At 39.0% G+C, this 19,709-nt stretch overlaps 1 protein-coding gene across 1 annotated transcript in view; it reads right to left on the bottom strand.

Moving 5' to 3' along the window:
- SLC26A7 (solute carrier family 26 member 7) overlaps positions 1 to 18,972 on the bottom strand; it is a 66,012-nt gene extending 47,040 nt beyond the window's left edge. The window contains exons 1-3 of the mRNA XM_030445583.1: positions 18,783 to 18,972; positions 6,782 to 6,892; positions 2,168 to 2,340 (exon numbers count right to left, since the gene is read on the bottom strand). Coding sequence (XP_030301443.1) covers positions 2,168 to 2,340; positions 6,782 to 6,892; positions 18,783 to 18,972 — 474 coding nt within the window. The remainder of the gene's footprint in view (positions 1 to 2,167; positions 2,341 to 6,781; positions 6,893 to 18,782) is intronic.
- Positions 18,973 to 19,709: the final 737 nt, after the last annotated feature.

Raw genomic sequence — 19,709 nt, 5'->3', positions numbered from 1 at the left:
AATTACTTAGCCAGGCTACTGGAAAAATCATATCAAATTGTTTTTCTGGCCAAGGAGGTTCAGATCTTTGCCTACTTTGTCTAAGAAAAAAACAGCTCTTTTAAAGATGTGTATTTCATCCCTCCTTTGGAAGCTGCTGGAGGTAGTCACAGCATTAGTCATTTTTGAGTCATTAGTGGGTTATTAGAATACCACAATTTTGGGGGGGGTTTCTGTATAAAGAAATATTTTTATGGGCAGATACCTTAATACAGGTCTGCTCTCTTCCCAAAGAGGTACCATCCCAAACACTGACAATTCTATTTTGCATTTCAGGATGCATTCACCTGGAGTCTGTTGCCCCAGAATGCACCATATTGTTCTTTTTGTTCCAGAACACCCCATGAGTTCCAGGATATTCATTAATTTTTAGTTTAGTCTGATAAGTAGAAGCAGGTCACTGACTCAGCTCTCCACTACAAGCATGATGTGCCGTGTCATCTTATCTGGGAATTGCAGCAACTGTCTTCTAGGAGACTGGAATCATGATGAAAAACAAGGATTCCCTGCTTAGCAGCACCGGGGATGACAGAAAATTTAATCACAGCCTAAATCCTGACTTTGACTTGATTATCATGGATCAGTAGCTTCAAGGCACTTCTCTAGGAAAGAAGTATTTTAATCTGGTCTCTATTAAACTGTCATGAAGGACTAGTGGCAGCACTACAAGCACCAGCTGTATTAGGGTGACTCTAATGCAAGTGACACGACTGACCTGGGAGAGGAGCCCATGCACGTGATGCAGTTCCTCTCTCAGACATGCTTTGAAGATGCAAGCAGAGGATTATCTAGTTCTTCTCATCTTAGTCAGGCTTAAACAGGACATAGGCTCAGATAAATCATCAGAAGGCATGTGAAAAAGCAGAACTTTTCAGAATGAAGGAGGAATTTTTCTGGAGGATTTACACACCTCACGGGATCCCGCAGCAGCTAAGCAAGAAACTTCTGCACCAGATTTTTTTGATGGAATCCAGAAACTGGCTTCTTGCTTGAAGCATTCTATCCTTCCACACTCAAGCCTCTCTGGGCTGACATAAGTGACAGTCTTACCTATAAGTAACTGCAATCACAGCAGTCACATGTGAAGAGCTCTCAGTGTGCTCAGAAGACTCAGCTGCCACAACCTCCCCTCACCCAGTGCGGTGCTGCTGCATGTCCTGGTGCAACGGGGCAGCACATGCATCAGCCAGGCACAATCAGCATCATCACTACTCCACATGCTGTCTGGAGGGTTTCCCTCGTGCTACCCTAAGCATAATTCTTCAGCCAACACAAGATGGAAAAAAAAAACCAAACAGAAATTACCATGATACTCCCTGCTGAGTAACATGAGTGTATACCCCAGATTCTGCCAAGCACGCAGGGCACTGGAGATCATTCTGGGCTCCTTAGCTCATCCTCTGAGTGGTAGAGGGATCCAAAGCACCAAATGCAGGGGTTTAAGTTTCTTTTTGGCAGCCAGGTACCCAGGATATGTTGCAAAGTAGAGAGCTGGAACATTTCTTCCATATTAATATTTACAAGGAAAAAAGGAAGGCTTCTCTGAAGACTTAAGTTATTGGCAATGGATAAAGGGACTGAGGGCTTGTGGTTAGAATAGAAAAAGAGAAAAAATTAAAAGACTTCTGATCATCTGAATGAGCTTTGGAGGACCATTTGAAGACATCTGTTTTACTAATTTATTTTGCTTTAATAATGGGTTTGTGAACTCCAAAGATAATTCAAAGAGATTTTCCCTACCGGTTTTAATTACTGAATATTGTATTGTCATTCTCTTCAAGACAAGAGAAATTGAAAACCTCAGGAATATGTCAGTGTTTACCAGGAGATGATTCTTATGTTTTTTCTGAAGGAGAATGAAAGGGAGCATCAACAGCAAGAGAATATTTTATTAGAGCTGACTGAATGTGGTCTCAATTTTGCAACACCTTAGAAGCACTATACAGACAATTGCTTCATGCCAACAGAGGAGCACCAAGTTCTTAAAACACATTAATTTCATAATTCACAAACAACGAACCAGACCCGTGGGCAGTTTTTCCTAGAGAAGATAAAAAGTCTTTAAAAAGTCACACCTGTCACAAGTGCAATGCATCAGTAGCATACAGGATATGTATTCACCACCAACCTGAATGATTCCTCCTAGAAATGAAACCGCTGCTGCAACTCCAATCCTCTGCATTTCAAACTCTGAGAGGCCCCGAACTCCTGAATTATTATTTGTAGTAAAATTTGTGCTGACTGAAGGAACAAGACGCTCAACTGCATTGGCTGATATTAAGGAAGTTAAAGCAAAAGTTCCTGTAAAAAAAAAACATATATTAGTCACCAATACTTCTGTATCTGTCTGTACTTATGACTCACAGTGTCTTTTCAAAACTTATCCATAATGAGTGGAAGTGTCATTTTGTGCATTCCTGTCACCCTAGTTACAATTTTAAGGTAATCTTTTTATGTAACACACACATCTTCTTGTAAATTACAACACTTACGTGTGAATTAAATACCATTTATTTGTGCGAGCAAATTAATTTAGACATGTTCAAAGAGGTTCAAGCACAATTCACACTGTTTTCAAGTTATCACAATTGCTTTTAACTCACCCTATATTTGAGGAAACATCTTTTTGTCTGAAGGTACCAAACATTTACCATTCAAATTTCTAGGGCAATTAATTCACATTGTATACATAGTACCTAACCCATTAGAACTAGCAGATTAGAGCAAAAACTCAACAGTCTGCACTCTGACAAATGGAGAGAGATTATGAGAGAAAAAATTATTTTCTGAGCAAGATAAATCAATTTTAATGACACATAGATAAATAAGGATGATAATTCAGTATTAAAAAACACAAAGAAATCATGTTGAGCTCCAAGAGCATGAGAAACATCCTACTCTGTCAGACCAGTGGTCCACCTCTGGCAATTGGAAGCATTAGTCAGGGAAGGAACAGAAGCCCAGTCATTTTCTGCAGGCCAATCCTGTCACAATTACTCAGCATCCACAGCTCTTGTGTTAGGGAAGTGCATCCTTCTCTGGCCCTTTTAGATTTTGTTTATGGAGTAGCATTCCTGAATTTATTAAATCTCTGTTTGAATCATTTGCATTTTCTGCCTTCACAATGTCCTCTGGGAGAAGGTTCCAGAAGTTCACCATGTGCTGTAGTATTTTCTTTAATCTAAACTTTAAAGGCTTTTAAAGTTTTCTCTCAGCAGTGTCATTGAACTCTCCTTATTTCTTCTGTTGCAGGACGTGGTGGAATACAGTTCTAATTTCACCTTGGTCTTCAAAGAGTAAACCTCTCACCATTAATTCTTTGGGAACCTATCAGGGAAACCTCCACCCTGTAAAGTGACCAATGAGTCCTGTGTTTTATTTCTTATCTGTTAAGCTATTAATAGTTAATAAAAGAACTTTTCTTCTATCACAAGGGCAACTTAGTTTCTTTAGTAAACTTTGGTGTGGACCCTTATCAGTAGTTGTTCAACCATTGTAATATCTTATATTCAAAGTATTTCCTTTTCCCACGTGCCTACTGAAACACACAGTTCTCTAGGAGATGAGGTAGGATTTTGCTTTACAGGAGGCACACTAACTGCTCTCCAACAGTCTTTGGTTATACATATCTGACAGTTGATTTTATTTTTTATTGCATTCTTTAATAATAGTGGTGCAAGACAGGTCTGCAGTTCCAAGGATTCTCCCCAGAGCTCTTCTGACAGATAAAATCACACTGATACTGACAGCCCTGTGGCCTTGTCACACTATGTCCCTGTGAGGCACCTTTGTCAGAAAGGTGTCCCAGCAGCTTCTTTCCTGGCTTCATGATTTTGATGATTTAAAAACTCTAAGATTGATCATCCTCTTCATGGCACTCTTCAAAATCCCTTTTTTTAGCTTTCTAAACTTCTTGCATATGTTTCACCTACCACACTACAGGACTTTCCTGCTCACCTTATTTGATCAAGCTTTCCATTTTTCAAGTGCCATAATTTTCTCTGTGACAGTCCTCTTGTTGTCCCATTGAGCCATGAAGGGTTTTCTTGGATGACATTTTCTTTTTTGAATCATGATACACATTTTATCTGGCTATATAATACATTTTTAAAGCAGTATTCAGCATAGTTGTAAGTATTTTGGGTTTCGTTTTGCTCTGTTTTCCTTTAAACACATTCTCTTATTTTACTTCAAAAACAAAATAAAACAAAATAAAACGGTTTACAAAAAAATCTATCTGAACTCAAAGATCTTTATGTGGTATGGTGACAGGTGAAACTGTCTTGTAGGATGCTTCAGGATCAACTGTACCAATAAACAGTGCAGAAAAAGCTGAATGGGTTAGTTGCTCATGTGAGTAACTCACCTGTCACAGAAGAGACATTTCAAGTGAGTAAAAGTTGACAGAACTGGACCATTTCTGAATTTTCCATTTTATATCAGGATGGAATCATAAAATGGTTTGGGCTGGAAGGGACCTTTAAAGGTTATGTAGTCCAACCCCCCTACGGTGAACATAAACATCTTCAACCAGGTCAGGTTGCTCAGAGCCCCATCCAGCCTGGCTTTGAATGTTCCAGAGATGGGGCATCTACCACACCTCTGTGCAACCTGTGCCAGTGTTTCATCACCCTCTTTGTAAAAAATTTCTTCTTTACATCTGGTCCAAATCTAGCCTCTGACTCCACTAAAAAGGGGCACTTTTCATAGCCTGAGTACACAAGGAGAGCCCTTCTGGCCTTACAGAAAATTCTGGTAGGAGAAGAGATTGCCAGCAATGAATGTGAGGAATTATGGAGTATCAGGGGACAGGAGGCAGGTAGTACAGCTGCATTTCAGCCTGCACTCCATAACTTAACCAAGGCTGATGGGAGGAGTGCATGAGACATTTCTATGGAAAGGATCAAGACCACATGTTGCATACATTTATTTTAAAACATCTTCATGACTGCAAGAGAACCATTTCGTTTCCTTTTTTGATTAATATTGAATTCTGGAGTAGACACACCGTGGACTGTGCTGGAATATTCAGCTGTGGAGCTGCGGGACTCTCAACAAATCTTTCTCTAAGTAGTTTTCCCATCCAAGGATAAAACATCAGATTTAGCTCTTTAATTATAGAATCATAGAATGGTTTAGGTTGGAAGGAACCTTAAAGATCATTGAGTTACAACCCCCCTGCATGGGCAGGGACACCTCCCAGCAGACCAGGTTGATCAAGGTCCCATTCAACCTGGCCTTGAACACTTCCAGGGAGGGGGCACCCACAGCTTCCATGAGCAACCTGCTCCAGTGTCTCACCATCCTCAAATTAAAGAATTTCTTCCTAATGTCTAACATAATCTCCCCTCTTCAAGTTTTAAAACATTTCCCCTTGTCCTCCCACTATATACCCATGTAAAAATCCCTACTCCAGCTTTCTTGTTGCCCCCTCTTCAGATGTTGGAAGGCTGATCTAGGTTCATCTCAGAGCCTCCTTTTCTCTAGGCTGAACAACCCCAAATTCTTTAGCTTGTCTTCACAGTGGGGTGTCCAGCCCCCTGATCATTTTAGTGGATCTCCTCTGGACACATTACAAGGAGCTCTGTGTCCTCCTTATGCTGGGGACTCCAGAACTGGAGACAGTACTCTGGGTGAGGTCTCACAAGAGCAGCACAGAGTGGAAAAATCACCTCCCTCATCTGTCTGTCTGTGCTTCTTCTGATGCAGCCCAGGACCTGGTTGCCTCTCTGAGCTGCAAGCACACATCTTCAGCTCATGTTAAGCTTCTGGTCCAACAACAATCTCAGGTCCTTCTCCTCAGGGCTGTCTGCAAATCTTTCTCTTCCTAACATGTATTCGTGCATGTGATTGCCTTGACCCAGGTGCAGAACCTTGCACTTAGCCTCATTGAACTTCATGCAGTTTTCACAAGTCCACTTTTCAAGCCTGTCAGGGTCCCTCTGGATGGCATCCCTTCCCTCCAGCGTGTTGACTTCACCACACAGTTTGGTGTCAGCAGCAAACTTGCTGAGGGTGCAATTCAATTCCAATTGAATTCAATTCAATGTCCATGTCAACAACAAAGATGTTAAACAGCACTGGTCCAATACCAGCCCTGGAGGAACACCACTCATCACACATCTCCATTTGGACCCTGAGCCATTGATCACAACTCTTTGGGTGTGACCAGCCAGCCAGTTCCTTATCCAAGGTAAACAAGCAACTCATAACTAGTAACATACTACCCAGAGAACATCTTTTGCTGCCTACCTGATTACTACACAAGTGGACAGGAGTTGTATTGAACTCACTGGGAGAATCTCTGGTTTGAACATAGTAGTAGGAAATATGCACAGAAAGCTATTTTCCTGAGAAATTCAGGGTTTTGTTCTGTTTTTTAGACAGGTGAGAAGTATTGTGTGTTTTCTATAGTTAAAGAAGCAGCCATGCTTTTTATATTCCTGTTTGCATATATCTTGCTGGCAGAGCCCTTTGTTAAAATCTTATCCTGAAGCAGATTCCTCAGTGTAAGAATACAAGAACCCTTTGTAAACTGCATTTACAAAGGAAGTTATCAATCCAATATTAAATTATAATGGCGTAACACCAATATATTCTTAATGAGGCTCTTTAAAGTACTTAAACTGGCAAAAATAGTTGTGACAGGAAGCACAAAATCATCTTATTTCTGTTTAGCCTTAGGTAATTTTCCTTTCATTGATGATATAGCTGAAAAGCTTTTTATCAAATAGACACTTACCTGTTGCTACATGGCGTCCCATTCCAAATATGGCATAGATAATGACAGGGAAGAAAGAGCCATATAAACCAAAAACTGGGTGGACTGAAGACAGAACCGCAAAGGCCAGTCCTACAGGAAGTTAAATAGCATTAATTCACTTTGTGAAGATAAAACTCTTAATTTTTCATTTTTTTATGAGGAAACATCTATTGTTTTATTAAGAGCGGGAAAAGTTTCACCTTACCTTACAAAAACTTAGAGCATTAGCCAGATACTGTACAATGAGGCTCAGGAAGATCTATGGGAGGGTTTTGGCCTGCTCTGTGTCATGAAAGGCCTCACAATTTCTTTGGGTCTCACCAGCACAAACAAAGAAATCACAGATACACTCTACCAGCTATCATAGTTCCAGGTTGCCTCCATCAAGAGTTCTAAACTTTCTTTAATAGACCATCCTGACAGGAGGAGGCAGCACCATTTCACCCCCATCCTCATAAACATGGGTTTGAGACTTCCAGGACTCCAGGGGATCAGAGAGGTATTTCTTACAAACAGTTCAAAACCTGTCATTTTGGTCTGGAGCCACTCTAGTCTGCTTTCTTCTCATTCCTTAAAAAAAAAAACCAAAAAAACCCCACAAAACTACTCCAAAGTTCATTGTCTTTAGGTGCCTGGGGGTTTTAATCTTTTAAATATTAATGTTTCTTCTGTTGTGAAAGCTTTCAGTCCAGAAATGGAAAGTATTTGACTTTCATATTGAGAAAGAACAGAATTGGTTAGGATTAGAGTTTGCAGACTTACTAGTTATATTCATTGCTTAACTATAGAGGACAGCATCCACCTTTTTCTTAGGAAGTTTCAGAATATACCAAGAGATCATCCTTTAATACAGATCTCCCTGCAAAGCAGCAGCTGTGGTTGCTGTTAAACTTTAGGTATCTAAGATAGCAAGGAAGTCTGCATTGTCTTCTTTCAAGTCAGCAGAGAGACTCCCCAGATAGTGTTTCAGACCAGCAGTCTCTAATGCCATTTCACAGCTTTTACTACTAGAAATTAAGAGCAGGAGAAATAATCTGGCCGAGCAAATCTTGGTGAATACCCTTTCATGCAGCAGAGAAGACAGGGTTAGCTTGTGGAAAACACAAGGTGCTTTTCTGAAGTCCACCTGCAACCTGAGTGACCAGGCTAAACTGGTGTGTGTGTGTGTGTGTGTGTGTGTGTGTGTGTGTGTACTGGGAGAATGACCATGCATGGTCCATGAGAGAAGTGATTCAGAACAATGAAATGGAGTTGCCTTCTGTGTACAGCTGAAATCTCCAAAGCAAATCAAATACATAGGACTAATTATTGTTTTCACCAAATTTTGCTGAATGCTCCAGAAAACTTTTTTTTAGCTTAAACATTGGTGTATGGGGTTTTAATAACACAGAGAGTGCCAAAGAGTATCCTTGCTTATTGCCTTTCAGTGGCAACATTAAACATTTTGATTCAAGAGCTCTCCTCTTGAATTTGCATTTATCTGTACAAAAGAGCAAATGAGGGAGGAATACAATAAAATACCAAAAGACAGAAGTGTCAAGTTCCCTGTGAAGCAGACAAGGCCTAGCAGTTCACTTGTTCTTAGGAAAACATCACAGTAAAGATTTTGCTGAGATGCGTCTTATGGGGATCATCTTCATCCACAGTGCTCCCAGCAAACACTATTGGTTATGACTTGGAGAGGAGGTATTTTAAACATGTCTGTTTTAAAATATCAATGCTTTTTTAAAAAAGCTTTGAAAAAAATGTTTTGTTTTGTTTTGTTTTGTTTTAAAAAGGACTTCATTTTTTTGCCTTTTAATTTGCATTATCTACTGATCACCATTTCTCCCTTTTTCTTCTTAGCATATCATTTTCATTAATCAGAAAGATCTTTGAAATTATAGCTGTACATCCAATTTCACAGGATCAATGGATGTCAGCGAAGATTCTGCTCCAAGTTCAACACAGAAGGGTGGTGCCTAAGGAGAACAAAAACAGCACAGGAAAGGACTGAATGACCCTATCCAGACTAAAGAAAGAAAGAGCCAAAAAATAGAGAAAAGAAGAGAGTTTTAAGCATTGTTCAGCATTAAAAATCTCTTCCATTATAACATTTTATGAATGAAATTAAAAACAAACCCCTCATCATTCATTGGCTATAAGAATACTGATATAGTCTGCTAGCAGGCATTTTATATTAACCCTTATATCAATACCATTCACCCTGATATTCCAGGCTTGGAGAAGAATACCACTCAGTATATAGAATACCACAGCAGTAGAATACACACAGATCTTCCAGTCTAGGAAAAATGCACTATGCAAGAAGATTATTTTGCTCTCCAAATATCAAAGGAACCAGCAAAACCAGAACTACTTCAGCCACATTTTAATTGTAACAACATAACTGAAATAAAGTGACCTCTGGTGGTCAAGTATAAGAGAAGATTCAGTACCAACTGATGAGCCAGGTGTGTACTTAATAAGCACTATTGAAAAGAGGAATACAAATCCTGACCTGCAAAATTCTCTATGCTTCAAATATTCACTAAATGAAAGGATTTTTCTAACACTGTACCAGAGTATATATGTAGAAGAACATGTTAATCTGAAAACATTCCTATTTCGAAAAATTCCTATTCACACACTGCAGAACAGCTACATAGAGCATAGAGAACTCATTTTAGTCCTTTTCTTTACATTCTCTCCTCCTTGCATTTTTTTTCCCAAATGTCTGGACTCCATCAGTTATTGCAAGGGAAGTACAAAGACTCCCTGTTTGCTGGGAAAGCTTAACAATTTTGAAAGATATGTTTTGAAATATCAAGTTCATTTCACAGAAAACAGATTATGTTCATGTTATTTTTGAGTTTATCCTTCAATTGTGTTAATTTTGGACCTTGAAATCTCCCTTATAAAATCTACATGGCTCATTTTTAATAAGTTTTCACCCTTAGTAACTCTATCACTCAGTTCAAGAGGAGGTTAGCTTAAAAGCTGTACAAAACAAAAATGAAGGGTACAGTAATACAATTCAGGCTAAATATTTCCATAAGAGGGACTACTAACTCTTTTACTCTTCAATATTTCCAATTAATCCAGGATTAAGAAAAGTATACATTGCTCTCTTGTCTCGACATTTTACAAAGAAAACAAGGGTTCAGCTACCACAAAATATTCTGACATCTTCTGACTATAAAAGCCAGTTCTCACTTCTCTACATGTGTTCACTTTTTTTATGCTTCCTAAGACCTTCAGAATCTGAAACATTTGAAGATTATGGACAGGCTATGTTTGATCCAGCATAAACTGTCACGTTGTGGGTAGAGCACAAGAAACTCAACCCAGTAGACAGAAACTGTGTCCACATCTCAGCTCTCTGAACAAGAATTCCTTCCCATGCAACTGCTTCTTTCAGTCACAGCTCTATTAGTCATAGTACCTGATTTCACAGCATTTCATATTATCTGAAATGCAGCTCTACCAGTGTACCATCTGACAGATATATCAAAACTATATTTGAGAAAACACTGTTCTGTTCTGCCACTTTGCAGATCTCCAGATACTGACAATCATATCTGGACGTTCAAAACAAAGGATATGCAAATGTTACTGTAGGTGAAACAAGAGGATTTTGTGACCCTCTTATGAATTCTTTGTTTGAGATTGCTTGACCCTTCTGTACCTAAAAAGAACTTGGGTACACCCCAAAACAGATAGGAAATACAAACTACTGGGTTTTTTTCTTTTACTGGAGATCCTGGAAAAAAATCTATGACTCTTGACAGACAATCAGAGATTAAATATTTACACATAAAATGTTTCGGTTGGAAGAGACCTCTAAGATCATCCAGTCCAACTTTTGATCAACACCATAATCTAACTACTAAACCATGTCCCTAAGGACCAGATCCAAAAGCCTTTTAAATACCTCCAGGGATGGTGGCTGCACCACTGTCCTGGGCAGGCCATTCCAATGCCTGACAACCCTCTCAATGAAAAAGTATTTCCTAACATCCAGCTTAAACCTCCCCTGGTACAGCTTCCATCCATTCCCTCTGCTCCTATCACAGTTCACTTAGGAGAAGAGGCTGTTCCCCTCCTCCCTCCAACCTCCCTTGAGGGCATTGAAGAGAGTCATGAGGTCTCCTCTCAGCCTCCTTTTCTCCAGACTGAACACCTCCAGCTCCCTCAGCCACTCCTCACAGGACTTGTGCTCCAGGCCCTTTAGGAGCTTTGTTGCCCTTCTCTGGACACTCTCCAGCACTTCTCTGTCCCTCTTACAGTGAGGTGCCCAGAACTGAACACAGTACTCAAAATGTGGCCTCACCAGAGCTGAGTACAGAGGGACCATCACCTCCCTGCTGGCCACAGTGTTCCCAGTACAAGCCGGGATGCCATTGGCCTTCTTGGCCACTCATGATGGGCACATTTAGATATCTTTAGGATGAATTTGACATGATATCTGAACACCACAGAGATTTTATAAACTATTATACAGAGGATTCAATCAACTATTATACACTGGTCAGCCATACTACCTGAGGAATTTTGTAGTGTAACAAGGCAACTAGATGCCCCTAATTGCCAGGGAGTGGGCATGAGCTTGTGTCAAGCCCACCTGTGCCTAATTAGGGCGGGCCCCCACTGCGCATGAGCAGGACCAGGGGGCCAATAAAAGGTGAGTCCTGAAGCACAGGCTCAGCTCAGTCCTGAGCTAGTCAGCAGAGAGGTCAGTTGCTCTAGCAGCAGCACCAGCAGCAGCACCAGCACCACCACCAATCTGGGCTAGTCAACTCTGAGAGCCATAGGCTTAGAGCATTGCTCGTGAGTCTCTGCTGGAACACCTGGTTGGACCTTGAAGCGCCATTCCCTAAGAGAGGTTCGTCTTGCTACAGAATTTGGCTAACTCCAAATTTGAAAGTGAATTATAAGAAAATTCCTCTGCATCTCAGTAAGAATAAGCAGAGAATGAAACCCATAAGAAATTTCTGACCAGCAAGTCCCTGTGAGGTAGTATTTTGAGAACCATCAATGCTTTGGAGAACCAAAGACCAGTCATGACTGATGACAGACCTTAACCAAGAAGAACTGAGCTGTTGAAAATCCATTAAAAGGGTGTCCATTTTGACAGATTGGTGGCCAATGATGTCAGTGTTAGAAGTTTCCCTGATCTCTCTGATCTGAAAGATTATAGGTGAAGTAATTTGTTCTTCTTCCTTCAGGAAATCAACATTTGCTGGGTTTGCCAGTCTCTGTCAATGCTGCTCCAGCACCCCTGGGCACAGGGGCAGAACCTCTGCCCAGCTTCTCTGGGCATACTAAGACAAGTGTACCTGGGCATTAGGCTGCAAAGGACGCAGAGGTCACTCAGAAGCTCATTTCACATTTCTAGTAGCCTGTTAGGCAGGTCTGTATTAGCATATATGTAACATGAAAGAAGTTTAACAGACATTAGAAATGAAACATTGAATGCACGGCAGCATCAGGGCCTTTCTCCTCAGATGGAAAGTTGTATAAATATGAAACATTGCCATATATTTACTTAATAGCATGTTACATTTCATGATCAGCTTACATCATTACTCTTTGTATGGGAGAACTATAACAGAGTTCAGCTGGACACTCTCTTCCACAAATCATTTATGAACTACATGGATTCTCCAATGCATTCTCTAGGAGATATTTCTGGCTCTGTTTCCAAATGTGCTTATTCAATTTCATCTACACATGGTATTTGTATGCCAGATATATATTTACAAGACAGCTCTACCCCTTAATAAAATTATTAGCTCCAGTTAGTCTGCTACGAGTATATTTATGTCTACACTTATGGTCAGAGCCTGAAAAAAAGCCTCTGGCAACCATCACCCTTGAGAAGACACAGCTGGGGTTCCTCTATGAGAAGCTAAATAAAAAACCCAAAAAACAAAAACACTCAAAAAAACTTTCTGGCATCATGCCTTCCAAAACACTGGGCACCAGTTCTGGAACGCATAAAGGCAATATAGTTCATTATTTTAATGGCAGAGTCTCCAGCCAGTGTTAAGGAATTAGCTGTTCAGCAATAAATCCAGCTTGAAGATTAAATTAACTTTAATTAAAGCATACAAAACACACCAATCCTCAGTGAGTTATTACTGGTCTTGCAGAATGAAAAAAGCAGTTGGCAGGAATAAAACCACTGATTTCATCAGATGCCATCTACATATTTCACTTTTAGAGGAAATACATCTCAAGGGCCCTCCACCTCCCAAAAAAACAGCCCACCAAAACCCACTCAAGCCGAAGTACTTCTTGTTCATGATAAGTCATAGGAAAGGCTGCAAATGCAGAACACTATAAATCTGTCAATGTATCTGTCTTAACTTATTGATACATACATTTCAGTTCAAAACTTCCAAGTTTTTTTGAGCAGCAGCAGATATTGAAAGGAAACAAAAACTTGTGAAGGAACTCCCTTTTGCCCTGTGTCCTGTTCCCTCTTGTGACAGGCAAAAATGTAATTTAGTACATCTATGAATGGAATTATGTGAAAAGAAGCTAAATCTTCTTATTCCAATATTTTAATGGAATATTTTTAGAACTACTTCCAACTTTAAACATATTCATGCTACTTTATACACGTGTTCACGTGCTGCAACCATCTTTAAATGTCTTTCCTGATAAGGAAAAGCTTTCTTAGGCTTTAATGAACCTGTCCAAACCATTTAAGTCTTCTCCCCAATATAATCTTTGTTGTCCTGATCCTTCTCCTACCTTTTTCTTCTCCTACTGGAGTCTGAAATCATCTTCCACAAATAAAGGCAACCCAAATGACACACTGTATTTCAGATAATGAATCAATAGACACCATTACCTGTGGTCATCATCTCCTGACCTACCTACTGAAACATCTTTTCCAACAGGCTATTTTCCAGCAGATCTTTAAAACTATCCCTAACTGAGAGAATCAGCAGATTTGTCTTTAGAATGCATATATAAAACTGAAGCAAAACTCACTATCTGTCCTAGAGCTTTGCTTCAGAATTGTGTGGAAGAATCAATCACTTGGGTATCTTTTATTACCACACATGCAAATATTATGTTATTATCATAAAAGGGGTATACACTTCAATTGCTTTCATCTGGTCCAGCCTCTAATCTGCAATGTAGACTTGCAACTATGATCCAATTGGAGCCTATTATTCCAAATTTGATGGAATCATCAAAGGCACTTGTTACTGGATCTGTGATGTCATTTACCTATTCTTTCAGGATTCAGAGATGACAATTACCCACCTCAGCCCTTGGTCTGAGTGTGCTTCATTTCATGTGTTTAATCTCAGTCACCTATCCAAGCATTCAACCATTTCCCACACGGACAAAGTAATCATCCTTCAGGAAAGCTGAGACAAAGGGTTAATTTTGTGCTGAGGCTTCAGCTACACCAAATACTTAGGCAGGAAGTAATATGTCTTCATTTTATCCTCTGTTTTTCTAAGGCTGAAAAAGCATTTGCAGGTTTGAGTTTTTCTGGAAGGGTCTAACTCAGACATGATGATGGATAGTACCAAACTATTGAAACCTGTATTTTCTTTGCACCATAAACTATCAATATAATATCACACTTTACTGTGTCCAGTTCTGGACTAGCCAACATAAGAAGGACATAGAGATCCTTGAGCATGTCCAGAGGAGAGCCACAAAAATGATCAGAGGACTTGAGCACCTCGCCTATGAAGAAAGCTGGGGTAGAACTCCTTACATGATCGTGTACCGAGAGGACAATGGGTAGTGGTAAAAACTTGAAGAGGGGAGATTTAGAGTAGATATTAGGAGGAAATTCTTTATTATGAGGGTAGTAAGGCATAGGTTGCCCAGGGAAGTAGTGAATATTGGCAGTATTCAAGTGCAGGTTGGATGGGGCTCTAAGCAACCTGATCTAGTGGTACCTGTCCCTGCTTATTGTCCCTTGCCTACTGATCCCTGGATTGGATCTAGATGATCTTTAAGGTTTCGTCTAACCCTACCCATTCTATGATTCTATGATTCTATGAGTCATTTCTGTGTTTCAAGCAAAGGCACTTTTGTACTTTTGTATTTCTCATTTCCCTCTCCATATACTTTTCTATTACTGGACAATGTAAAGAGCTCCAAGATGCTGTAATCAGGGAATGGCAAAACAGAGATTAAGTCATACATTTGCATAAGCAGGAGTCTCTTTGGTCATTAACAACTTGTGGAAGAGGACTATAGTTATCAGGACCTCAAGCAAGATCTCAAGGGGAAGGGTTGAGATTGTCTGAGGTTAGGTACCTACATTAGGAATTTACATGGAGCAAGAGTAAGGCAATTTTAGGTGTTAAGCAACTTTATTTTCAAATTACCAAATGTCTTAACCAAAATGCTTCAGATGTGTCTGTGTCCCCTAACTATATAGAGAACTGATATAAATAAATAAATTATGTACACTAACATACATATTCCAGCAGACTAACTTTGGGGATAATCTCTCCGGTGATGAACTCAGCTGCATTTCAGAGGGTACATTTGTATAGACTTTTTCAGACAAACCCTAACTTATTTTTTTACAGTCCATTACTGCCAGACAGGCTTACTGATGGGTTGCAGCATTACCTACATGGCTTCTAGATGCCAGTATTTGTGGACAGTATGCATAGTTGTTCTGCACAGAACAAAAAGCTCAAAAGAAACAAACGGAACAAAACAACAAAATAAAAACAAACAAACCCAAACAAAAGAAAAACCACAGCCAACCACAAAGAACCAATTTTAAATAAGAATGCAAAAGCAAATATTGAAATGTGATGTACAAAGAGACATATATTGAGTGTCTTAAACCCTGAGAGAAAGCCAAACATATTTGGTTGAAAGAACAAGGCTGGATGAAGAAGGCTGGCAAAATATTTTAATGAGAGCTGGATCAACAGCTTGGTAATGAGTAAATGATGCCACAAAAGATCACCTATGAAAGGCCTTGAAAGTAAAGATGAATAATTTGCTTGGTGCAATAAAAAGTTACCACAGACTGTGAAAAGGAGCTAAGCAGCTGCACTTTGAAGAGATATGAAAGGGATATGGTACATGTTCAGAAGGCTACAGAAAAAAAGCACAATGACAGCTTTAGGAGATTTAGCTATATCATGTTTAAGGAAACTGAGAAAAATTCAGACACAACTTGATCAAAGTATCCTTCTTGTACAAGTAGGTGGTGCCCAAGACACAAGAAAAAGACACAAAAAGAAATCTGGTATTATTATGTATCTCACAATGTTGAGATACATCTCACCTAAATGTTGATGCCTACATCATGTGTGTCTACATCTGAGCAAGTGCCCTATTACAATCCAATAATCTAGAAACCAATAATTTTTATCCTGAATATCAGAAAATGAATGGTACTTGCTCATTAAAACTTCATCCAAAAATTAAAAATGTCATAGGAACAAGCCATTCTGAAATATCCTCTACCTTTATGAAAGACATTTTGGAGAAGACATTATCTGCATACGTTGATAGCTGATTTTTCTCCTCATTCTCTCTTTTGTTTTTCTCACCGAACCTGCTACTGTATATTCTTCAGAAACAATTCTTTAAATTTCTCTTAGGAGCAGTTATAATTATTATCTTTGTTGTATTTACTATGGTACACTAGGGACAGTAACTTTTCCTTCCTTCCTCCCTTCCTTCCTTCTCCATTCCCTTCCTCTCTCCCTTCCTTCAGAAAGCAAAGCCAGATATACTATCTAAAATTTGGATTAGAAATTAGACACATTACACCAGATCAGAGCAGTTGCCAGCCTGAATAATCTGAATACCACCGATGCCAGATGAGTAAGAAATTCCATTATAGGAAACTGTGAAGCTCAATTTGAAGGTTTTAATTATTCTTAAGACACTGAATTGCTCTCTACACTGGAATATGCAGCTTTCATCACTCAGGAAACTGTTGCATACAAATACAGCAGGTTTTTCCATTTACTTCTATAACACAAGTTTATTGCCATATATTTGAATTATATATTAGTCTATATATATTAGTCTATATATATTAATTATATATATTATATATATATATTAGTCTATATATTTAGACTATAGACTATAGTCTATATCTAGACTATAGATTATAATATAGATTATATTGCTGCAACACCAAATGACCCAGTGGTCTGCATGTCAGCTATCACTGGTTACTTATTTTTTCTTACCATTGTTAGAATTTCTGCCTTTCACTTCATTACAAAATCTCATTTTATTTTGTGAGAGGAATAAAAGAGACACAAGGAGACCTCTCAAAATTTGGGGTCTCTTCTCTTCCTGTTCTATGATAAATGGTGCTTTTTATTTTCTTGCACATAACCCTCTCTCTGTGAAATTTTAAAGGCTAGTCCTGGTAAGTCAAAGGCTTACCACACTAGGAAAAGAGCTAATGAAATCAAGATCTGAATAAATATGTTCAAGTTGAATTACCACAAACATGATTAAATGTTTTGGTAACTATCTCTCCTCCTTTTCATCCTCTAAAATGATTCTGAAATCTTGAGCAGCAGGGAAGAGAGAGAAGGGAAAAACAGGTCAGCAGTAGAGAAAAGTATAGATGTATTTGTTTTTAAACAGCATAAAATAAGGACAAAATTATTTCCAGAATACTTAAAGTAATCTAGAAAAAAGAAACCCAATATATTCTGTCTTCACTGGACCTTCTAACTTACATTAACTTACTTCTTGGTACAAGACTCAAGCAAGAAAACCCTGGCTAAAACTACCATCAGAGTAGAAGTGCTGTTTAACTTAGTATTTTTGATCAATTTCAACATACTGTTATTAGCAGCATTTTAATTACAGTTGTTGTATACGCACATTCCAGTGAAATTAGATACTTTGCAGTGTTATGGTATTAAAGTTTCCAAAGTTAGATCATGCCAATGCAGATGTTCCTAATTACTTTTAAAGCACAAATACCTAAACAAGTTGTTTCCAGCTCTGCCATAATACAATTAAAGGAGTGAATATAATTTAGCAACACGAAGACTCGTTAACCATAGCTAATATGGGAAATTGTTAAGAGAAAAATATATATTGTTTAATAAGGGAAGTCCATCTGAAGCAGATAAGGAGCTGCAGTTTGCCTGAGACCAATACTGCCAAAGGAGGTGACACTGTCAAAGACATACCAAAAACTGACAAAAAAAAAATAAATTTCCCAGTAACAATCACATAACAAACCCAGATTACCAGGACAGGTTTCTGCAGATCTTTTGTTGTTGTTGTTGTTGTTTTTATGGGGTAGTTGGGTTTTTTTGTAGTTTATTTTTCCCAAGCTGCCAAATGGAGCCAAGCTCCACCCATTTTGTATCACTGCTTCAAAATAGATGTGGTAGGTAATGTCATCCAGCATTAAATCCACACACAGGCTGAAGTAAGCAAACTGCAGATGCAGGCAGAGCCTCTCCGTGGGGATTGCCTCTGGCAGGAACACCCTTTATGTACACAAAGCTGTTAATTTTTCCTACTGTTCTCTGGACTTCCACAGGTATAATGCCAATGTTTGTTTCAGAGAAGCATCTCTTTCAATGCAATTATTATGTAGATATAATTTGTTCCCCATATGAATTAGGGAAAAAAGAAGGGGGTAAGTTGAATGATAAAGCATTGTATATTACCAGAAGCTCTGTGAATAATATTACTGCTCTCTTATCTTCTACATGAAGTCTTTGAAAAATTTTCAGAGGGGTGAGACATACAGCAAAGTTCCAGCTCACTGAAATTAGCTTCAGCTGACACAAGGCATTTCTAACCACGTTTGCACATCAACTGCATACACATAAGAGTTAAAGTTACGATTTTTTTCCTTATATTTAGATTAAATCAGCACTAGATACATAAGTATGTCTTTGTTTTAAACAAAACTTTAGAAAGAAAGAAAAAAAAAAAAAGACCAGATCAGTTCAGCTTAGTCAAGTTTCAAAATAGGAATCTGAGTCAACTGTACCTTGAGTCACCTGTTGGATGGCTAGCATCATCCCAGAAACTGTGTCTGGAATCAAATTTTCCTTCCAATTGTAGGCAGGTACCCATTTCAAGATAGGCAGCCTTCTCAAACACCAGATTTTGATATCTTCAAAGCGAACAGTTTGAATCTTCCTCCAAACTGCACTTCTTCTCTTTTTTGCTCCTGTCATCCTTCCTACACCCCAAAAGCAGTTCTTTCAGAAGAGTGCACAGTTGAAGAGTCACTCTGATCTCTGTCAGTCTCCAGTTCTCTTCTGAGATTTTTCAGTTCCAAAACTAAAGAAAAAAAAAAAAAAAAAAAGAGGAGTACTTAAGATTTCTGCAGCTGCCTCTAACTGTACTCAATAAAAAGCATTTATTTTATGCTTCAGTCAGATAAACAGCTACATGAAATGCAAGAACTGTTTATAGAAAAGCTCACACTTTTTGCTCTTTGCAAAAATTTGGTCTAGTCTCATGTTAGTTTCGGATTTATTCCAGTAACCTCCTGCTTTATATTCCCTGTAATACTTGTACATTTGGCCTCAGTCCAGTGGCAAAATGAGGTATTACTGGGTGTGTGTGGGATATAGGCTGGGCTATGCTAATAGAGCAGGAAGTGCCCAGCAGAGCAGGCATCTCCTTGCCAAGCCCAGGGAGCAGCTTTGCCTCTCCTTGGGGGGGGGCTCCTCTGGCCACACGAAATCCTCAGTAACCCCAGTGCTAGGAAACTTGTTCTACTCCATCAACATTTTGTCTTCTAACTGGCAGTCAAAAGCTTGTTTATGCAGCTAATGCAGAACATCAGGTAGCAATAAGTCCTGCTGAAAACATACACAGATTCTCTCTGGAGCTTTGGATTTAAGCATAACAAGCTCCAAGTGCAGTGAAGGACTGGAAGTTATTGGCTCCATGTGGGAAGTGCCAA

The sequence above is a fragment of the Calypte anna genome, chromosome 2 (genome assembly GCF_003957555.1).
Source record: "Calypte anna isolate BGI_N300 chromosome 2, bCalAnn1_v1.p, whole genome shotgun sequence".
Classification (NCBI taxonomy): domain Eukaryota; kingdom Metazoa; phylum Chordata; class Aves; order Apodiformes; family Trochilidae; genus Calypte; species Calypte anna.
Note: the sequence above shows the minus strand (reverse complement) of the source record. Positions and strands in the feature narration are given on the sequence as shown.